Source organism: Pan paniscus, chromosome 9, assembly GCF_029289425.2.
Source record: "Pan paniscus chromosome 9, NHGRI_mPanPan1-v2.0_pri, whole genome shotgun sequence".
NCBI lineage: Eukaryota > Metazoa > Chordata > Mammalia > Primates > Hominidae > Pan > Pan paniscus.
Genome location: NC_073258.2, coordinates 61091912 through 61100890, shown reverse-complemented (window position 1 = coordinate 61100890; position 8979 = coordinate 61091912). Strand labels below are relative to the sequence as shown.

Sequence of the window (8979 nt, the reverse complement as noted above, 5' to 3'; positions counted from 1 at the left end):
TGTTACTTTTGTCAACTGATCCATAATCCAGAGATTAGGAGTGAAGAATTTCAAGAGAATCCCTAAAAGCAAAAGATTTTTACATTCTTTTCAAATGCTGCCACTTGCCTTTAGAGATATTTGGACAAGCAAGATTCACTTTTGGTTTGAAACAATCATCAATAATGCAGAAACCAACTGGAATTTTATTTCCTCTCAATTCTAGCCTCTTTATATGACCAGATGGATGAACCTACATTTCCAAACTGATTTGAAATTGCTAACACACAGAAAAGGAAAGTGATCCAGACAGGAAAAAATACAGAAGAGACTGAAATAGGCTATTTTCTGAACCATTTATAAAGAAAATCCTGATTTCATCTTATTTTACACATATCATTAGAAGTCAGTGAAATGGGGAACAACTGGAGAATTAGATTATGATACAGTAGTTCCCTTTATCCATAGGGGATGCATTCCAAGACCACCAGGGGATTCCTGAAATTGTGGTTAGTACCAAACCCTGTATAAATACTATAATTTTTCTTATTTATATCTATGATAAAGTTTAATTAGGCACAGTAAGAGATTAACAATAAAATATATCATAAAATATGCTACAACAAAAGTTATGTGAATGTGTCTCTCTTTCTTTGGAGTACGTAACAAGTATGAAATGGAATTATGAATTTCCATGAAGATATTAAGAATATTCAGTTGACAGCGAGAAACTGAAACCATGGGAAGCAAAACTGAATAAGGAAAGACTACTGTGTATTAGATACTCAATTGCTACCCAAAACAGATGATGATGGGTAAGCCTATTCACAAAATGCAATTGCCTCACACTTTATAATGCTCTGTGAATCAGGACTTGAGCTTTCTTTTAAAAATATAAATAACTATTAAGAATTGTAAAACTTTATTTAAGAATACCTTTATTACAAGTTTAAAATCTGGGAAGGGAAGGCTTTTCTCCCTACCCCAGCGGTTCATAAATATGGACAACAGAGCAGGTTTTTTCATTTAAAAATATCACATTTGAAATGATAAAAGACAATATCCAGTGACTAGTCCAACTTCTAAAAGGCAATGAAATCCTCAAGCAGCCAGAGTACCAGGTGAAGTAGGGTAGCCTCATCATCCAGAATGTACAGCTTTGTTCTTACACTTAGGAAGGGATACAATGAGGTAGCTCAACAAGGGAACACTGTTCCTGTAAGGACGGAAAAGAAACAGTTACATTGTTGTACTGATGGGAAACTACCATCTAACTATCCACTGAGGCTCAACAAAGTGGGAACGTGGGAAAAAGGCATCAATTTTAAACCCCAGGAACCATTATAATATTCTAATGATTCAAGTATCACAAATACGATATGTACACATGTATACACACATACATATTATGTGTATATGTAGCTATTAGTTAACAAATGCTTAGTAAATGATTATAAATTTTACATGAGGACACCATCTGAAGTTTAGAATTATGAGGGTCGGTTGATAGGTGGAATAAGGGCCTGTCCCTCTAGCATACTAAAGTCCAAAGATTATAGCCTATTTGAATATTCTTATGGCTCATTTGAGTTTTCTCTTGCTGACATTTAGTTCTTTTAGAACAAAAAGCTGGAATTAGAGTTAACATAGATATCAATTACTATCTTTACGGGAATCCATGATCCCATTCCATACTTATATGCACCAAAGATGGTTTTTCTCTAGCTCAAGTAAATTAATATAAAAGAACTATTGAGGTTACAATTGCAAATCTGTTTTATGTAAGGAAATAATGAGAAATGCCAAGATAAAATATATCCCTAATAAACATAAAAAATGCAGGATTCCAATGATCCTGAACTAAAATCATATGGGCAATAGTACACAAAATGTGGCATATGCCACCACCTTACTAAACCCTGGCCTTTTTTATATAAATGTACTGTAAACATTTATGGTACTAATTCAAAATACTCTTACACATAGGACACTCTTGGACGGATTTCCAAGTCTTCAAGTTCATGTGATAGTGAGCGGTGCTGTCCCACTGACCTTCTGCATTCACGACGGCTATCATTCTCTCTCCCTCTCATTACTAAGATTATTGGAAACCTTCTGAAAAAGAGAAAAATATATATTTAAGCTTTGTATATATTATGCTTTTGGAGGTGGAGAAAAAGTTGAAATGTGGAGAAAAACTAAATTAAACAGATCTCTTCCAGCTGTGAGAGAATGCCAAATCAGCTAGCTGAGACAAATATGAAAATGTGTTGTTTCACAGAATATGAGAAAAAATTCACAGATGGTTGCATACCACTTTTCATTATCCCAAAATGTACTATTGTGACCTGAAGCCAGTTTCACAGGAATGTCAAATACCAAGAACTCTTAATAAGTGGCTGAAGCAGCTCTTATCTCTAATCATCTCAACAGACATCTACAGAGAATGATTAGAGGTATGCAGTTCTGAGTTCTTAGCCTATGACAGACGGATAAGTGGGGTCACTAAAATTCTCCCTCCCTTAATGAGGCCAAATAAAGGTGTTTCTATCAGCTTCTCCAACACAGAGTTTCCTACAGCAAGAGGCTGACATTTTACTCCCAACTATCTGCCTGTGCAGTAGAATGACACGAGAGACATGCAGGTGTAGAAAAGGGGACAGAAAGGGCATATTCTCCCACCATGAACTGTAGTATGACTAAGTAATTTCCCCCACAGGTACCAACATTTTAGCTGTATTTCCAGGATTTCACTCAAGAATACCTGTGAACTGGAGAGGGGACCTCAAGAAGTCAAGATACTGGAATAAAAAACAACCAAGACAGAAAATGAGCAGGTTGCGTGGAGGCCTACAGTGGCAGTTGTATGGACGAAGAAGTAAGCCTTGTTTTAGATCGGTCCATCAGGAAATATACAGTTGTGATGACCACCCCCTTTCTAAGAACTCCAAAAAACTCACACATCCATAATTCGAGATACACTTCTGGGTGAAGGTATGATTATCTAGCCAGCATTGCTGGAAATGGACCACAATTGCACCATGTAACCATGAGATAATTGTGACCCAACCTCTTTCATCCTGTCATATCAGCAAAACATGAAGATAAAAGCAGCAGAGGGAAATGTACTACTCAGATTATACTAAACCCTCTTCTTCTCCAAATCCTTTGTGTGCTCTGTAAAACTCTAGGAGTCTTAAAGAAAACTCAAGTTTGATATAACATTGGAGATAGGGACCTGACTTGATTTTCACTTATGAGAAGGACCAAAGATGCTGTTAATGAATAAGAAAAGCAGATATCACCAAGTATAGTTGAAGTCAGTGGTTGTAAGTTAAATATAGCCATTAAATTCTGTGTCTCCAGAGACACAGAGACAACCTTCAAAATAGGTTGGAATGAACACTCTAGGGGCAGAGAGAACACACATGCAACTGGGCCTTGTGAACAGCTCACCCAGGGATTTGACCACAAGCAGAATTGCCTCCACCTTCATCAACAGGCTCTCCTGCTTTACTCTCTCATTGCAGAAAAGTTTCTCCAATAAGGAGAGAATTTTGGTCATTAGCAAGTCTTGATTTAATATATATAAAAAAATTATATATATATATATAAAATACAAAAATTTGTCAGTTTTTGCAGAAACTGACAAATCAAAGACTGACTCAATTCTAGTTTTAAAATTGAGAAAATACTGATTTTGAATCTCTTGGCTCCTCCCCACATCTACAGAAAGGTGGTATGGTTTGTACAAAAACTTAAGAGCGCCTATAATAGCCATGGATGAGACAGTATGGGCAGGTGCAGACAAGGAACACTGCAAAAAAGGAAAGATTACTAACAAAAACTTTCTGACATAATCTCTTTAGTGACTGTAGAATTCAATTCTCATATAACAACTGAGCCTCATCTACTCATGCGGAAACTACATTGAGAGAATCAATTTATTTAGACCTACTCACATGACCAACAGAACACCATAGATCAGATTTGATCCAATGTCCAACCTTAGCATAATGTTCAGCAGTTTAACTGATCAGAACACCTAGAAGGCAAAAATAATATTAGATAGCCTTAATCTCAGTAGTGCACTGCACTTACCTTTGCACATAGCATGATACTGGGATGTGTAAATTGAAGTCAAAATTCGTTGGTTCATATACAATTAAACTTTCAATGAGAATACCTACTCCATGTTCCTAAAGGTGTAAAGGATATAAATTATCTTAATTATATCTCTTTCAAATGCTTTCAAATTCCATTTTAAAAATATAGATTAGAAACAAAATAATAATTTTTACTTTTATTTTTACTTTATGAAATAAAGTAGGTATGAGTACACAGTCTACAATAGAAGAGCAGAGCTAAGTGATAAAAATCCCTGGTTTTAGAAGACATTAATAGCCCCTGCCATAGTAGCAGGGACATTGTATTTGGCACTTGAGTCTGCATAGACAACTTTTGATCACCACATTTGTTTAACAGTCAAGGTCTGGGCCAGGCACGTTGGCTTATACCTGTAATCCCAGCGCTTTGGAAGGCGGAGGTGGGCAGATCACTAGGTCAAGAGATTGAGACCATCCTGACCAACAAGGTGAAACCCCATCTCTACTAAAAATACAAAAATTAGTTAGGTGTGGTGGTGCATGCCTGTAGTCCCAGCTACTTGGAAGGCTGAGGCAGGAGAATTGCTTGAACACGGGAGGTGGAGGTTGCAGTGAGCCGAGATTGTGCCGCTGCACTCCAGCCTGGTGGCAGAGCAAGACTCCATCGCAAAAAGCAAAAAAAAAAAAAAGAAAAAAGAAAAGAGTCAGAGTCTGATTTAGGCAGACCTAAATTATTCAGTGTGAATTTTGACTAGATATTTGACAACTTTAGAAAAGCAGTTGAGTCAGCCTCATGCTAAATTGAGTACTTGCCAAATACTAGACTTTTTTTTTTTTTTGAGACTAGAGATACAGCAGCAAACAAATGATAAAGTCATGTACTTGGATCCAAAAATAGAATCAGTTCACCTAAATAATCTTTACTAGAAATAGATGTGATACCAAAAATGAAAAACTAGGCTATAATTACAAAACATAGCAACAATTTAACATAAAGCAAAAAAAAAAAAAGTTTTCTGGTGACTGGAAAGATTGATTTCTCTCTTATTAATACAGGAACTATATAAACTGATATGCCCCATTTTCATCAAAATTTTAGGTCAACAACAAGAGTTGGGTATTTGTGGTACTGTTTCAAAACGAAATGTTTCTCTCAAACTAGATTTAACCAGAATATTTTAAAAAACAACAACAACAACAACAAACCACTATCACAGTCAAAAGAGATATGTTGCCAAAAAAAATATTTTGAAGTAAGAACACATAGTTTTTGGAATCCCAAATCCTATTTGTCTTTCCTACAGATAGAAGCAACATCCAAAAATGTTGAAGAGAATAATCAATACTACATGAACTATTAAATTAACTGACAATTAAAATGTGAATACTGCAGTTTTAGTCATTGGTTTGTGGACCCAAAACAGTCAAAAGATATATTATTGGTTGAAATAATAACTGCTCTTACGCTCACTCTGATGCCACAAAAAGTTAGAAGATACAGGAACCCAAAGAAATCCACCTCGACCATGTTTACAGGACAGCCAATTCCTAGAGAGAGTTCGTTTTGCAAAGGTTGCAGGTCATTTAACAGCGGCGTTCGTCTAAGTTTGACCTGGAGCCAGGATTCAGAACAGGTTATAGACACTGTTGAAAGAAAATTTAAAAAGGGAAAACATCAAATAGTACATCTGCCCCCAAACAAAGAACTCAGGAAACTTTCAACCTCTTGAGCTGAATCCCCAACTGTAGAGTGAAAATGTTTTGTTCCTATTTGCATATTTTTCCACTGGGAGATCTTGGGTCAATTAATCTCTATGTGTCTCAGTTTTTTCATCAGAATGTGGAAAAACCGTAGAAGTACTTCTTCAGATTTTTTTCTTAATTATACTTTAAGTTTTAGGGTACATGTGCACAACGTGCAGGTTAGTTACATATGTATACATGTGCTATGTTGGTGTGCTGCACCCATTAACTCGTCATTTAACATTAGGTATATCTTCTAATGCTATCCCTCCCCCCTCCCCCCTCCTCCCACCCCACAACAGGCCCCGGTGTGTGATGTTCCCCTTCCTGTGTCCATGTGTTCTCATTGTTCAATTCCCACCTATGAGTGAGAACATGCGGTGTTTGGATTTTTGTCCTTGCGATAGTTGAGAATTTCTAAGCTAAATAAGTCAAATATCCCAACATGCACACTTTGTTTTTAGGGATTGTTCAAATTTTACTAACAGGTCTCAGGAATACATGTTTGAAATATATCTAGGTGTAAGTGATATCTATCTGAAATGGAGAAATAAGAAAAAGCTTTACATTTGGTTGCACACAATAGAAAAATATATCACGTGCTTCCACTTAAAATTTTATTTTGCATCAAAATATCTGAGCCAATAAATATTAATTAGTATGTGACACTAAGGATTCAGAAACAAAATAATATTGCAGTTACTCCGATGATAATTTTGATTGCCAACTATGTTAAATTTTGGTTTGAGGTCTTACTTCATTTTCAGTACATTTCTATGGTCAATTTTATTATTATCCCATATTTACACATGGATAAATTTAAGGTCACGTAACTATTAAGTGGCAGATCAGGATTAAAATCTATGCAGAATCTATTCAGAGCCTCAACTCTAAAAAGAATCATATACAATTGAATACAGCTGACTACTCTCTGTCCAAACTTCATACCCCATGGCCAGAAATGTAGACCTAGGTAACCTCCTCTCTTAGGCACTGGGCAGTCTTTCCTGATTTTGCCAGTCACTATAAGTATTTCACATTCAGCAAAGTAACAAGCTAGTCTCCAGCAGAGAAAGAACCTGGAAATATTTTGCATGTAAGAAAAAATAAAAAACAACAGCACCTCGAGATCAGCTTAGAGGAAAAATTCAAGAGGAAGTACAGGGGTAAAGATAAAACTGTCTGGCTGTAACTTTGCGATCATTAGTTATTAGCAGTTGATCACCAGGTTATAAAAAAACAAACTCCCAAAGTCAATAATATGTTAAAAAAAAAAAAAAAAAAAAAAAAAAGCCCTGCTGATTGAAATTGCCACCTCCAAAAATTCCCTCTTTTTCTTACAATCTTGGAGACCATGAATCAACTCGAAAAGCATGAGGAGCTCTCCCAACACACAAGAGATCTTCATTGCTTCAGATTCCAGCCCAAGGTATCACAGGAAACAGAAAACCTAAGGAAGTGGGCCTCCACAGGTGTTTATATACCTCTTGCCTCCTCAGCTGTGGTTGATGGTTTATCATTCTGGAAAGCACTGAGAACCCCTTAGCATAGTTTTGGCTTTTTGTCCTCACAGCTGAAGTTATTAAGTTGGCGCAAAAGTAATTGCGGTTTTTGCCATTGAAAGGTAAATCAGAAACTCAGGAAAGAACACATGGAAAATGGTTCTAGGCTGCATCCCCTACCACCATGTCTTTTTTCTCAAGCATGTGGATGTGTCTGAAATTGTGTCTGACATGATATTTGATATGTGTCTATTGAATTGTTAAAGTAGGGCTTTGCAAGATGATTTGAGAAATTCAAGTGGTGATACAGAAGAATTATTTATGAATTGATTAACAATATTGCAATATTGCATATTATATTCACTCTGCGTTCTTGTGAAAAAAGAAAAAAAAAAAAAGCTTTTGCTCTACCTCCCAACCAATGATTCAGATCCAGTAAACCTGGGACGAGATGCGCTCACTAATCGGTGCTTGTAATCAGCTTCAGGAGGTTTTGATTCAGGTAAACAAATCCACACACCTGTGGTCTAAGCTTTGGCAAAACGATGCTTTCTGGTTTAATTTTGCTTTCCCTACAAGCATTTTATTATGAATGTGCACATATCTAGAGATCTAAAGAAATATTCTCTAAGGGCATTTTTGGACAATTAAATCTAGTAATGAAAAATTGTAAGAAAAAGGGATAATAGATAAGAATAACAGCATCACTTGGTTATACCTTTTGGCAGAAACCAATCTCCAAAAAACTTCCTCTCAAAAAGTAAAAGTAAAAGCCTAATAAATTATTTTTAGAAATTGTGTAGCATATCACATAGATTGCCTCAGCTTCTAAGTACAAAATAATTGTTTTTAGCTATATGAATCTCCAGGATTATGAACTGATGTAACAACGAGCAAGCAAAAAGTAACATCTGTGAACATCAGAAATCTCAAAGTCCTTCCTACTAAATGTTTTTATTATATTGCATGTCCTTTAAAATTAGTAGGATTTTATGTTAAGGTATCTATCACTTAAATTATATTTGGGAATGAGAACCTTACAGTAGATTAAATTTATGAAGAATATTTCAGTGGTTTTTATTTGAAAATACTTATCTGTTCTCTTATTTAAGAGGTGAATAAATACATTGTTATTTTAAATAGCTAACTACGTAGAAGTACATAAAATAATACTGGAATTTCTAATTCCAATAGCTTACATGTTTTCCTCTGTTGAAATAACCACTAATTTTATAAGTGTTACATTCACATAAAATTAACAATTTTGAAGTATATAATTCAGTGGCACTTGGTACATACACATGTGTGAAGCCATCACCCCTATAGTTCCAAAATGTTTTCATCATCGCCCCAAAGGAAAACTTATACTTCACTCCCCCTTTCTCCCAGCCCCTGGCAAGCACCAAGCTACATTCTATCTCTTTGGATTTACCTATTCTGGACACTTTGTAAAACTTGAATCATACTCTTAACTTTAAAAGTCATGCTATTTATTTATTTGTTTACAAATAAAAGAGGCTTCATTTCTTATAAAGGGTTACAGACTGCAAGATGGCCATCCTAACAGGCTGGGATGCATAGCCTCCAGCAGAGCCTGAAAGGCAGGCACATTGCAGGGAGGGAGGAGTGAGATGGGAATTTATGCTGAA

The 8979-nt window shown here is 35.8% G+C and overlaps 1 protein-coding gene across 1 annotated transcript; it reads right to left on the bottom strand.

Annotated features, from left to right (window-relative positions):
* Nucleotides 1–827: 827 nt before the first annotated feature.
* On the bottom strand, nucleotides 828–8071 carry OOSP4A (oocyte secreted protein family member 4A). Its single transcript, XM_055093849.2, has 5 exons — nucleotides 7170–8071; nucleotides 5551–5729; nucleotides 4081–4178; nucleotides 1960–2094; nucleotides 828–1195 (listed from the first exon to the last, which is right to left on the bottom strand). The coding sequence occupies exons 1-5, from the start codon at nucleotides 7234–7236 to the stop codon at nucleotides 1120–1122; spliced, it is 555 nt and encodes a 184-aa protein (XP_054949824.1). The 5' UTR covers nucleotides 7237–8071; the 3' UTR covers nucleotides 828–1119.
* Between the last annotated feature and the right edge of the window lie 908 nt (nucleotides 8072–8979).

Coding starts and splice junctions, on each gene's coding strand:
- OOSP4A (XM_055093849.2), bottom strand. CDS start 7,236: ATGAAGATCTCTTGTGTGTTGGGAGAGCTCCTCATGCTTTTCGAGTTG. Junction 2,095..4,080: donor GTATCATGCTATGTGCAAAG/GTAAGTGCAGTG, acceptor TCTCTTTTTCAG/AAGGTTTCCAATAATCTTAG. Junction 1,196..1,959: donor CGTCCAAGAGTGTCCTATGT/GTAAGAGTATTT, acceptor CCGTCCTTACAG/GAACAGTGTTCCCTTGTTGA.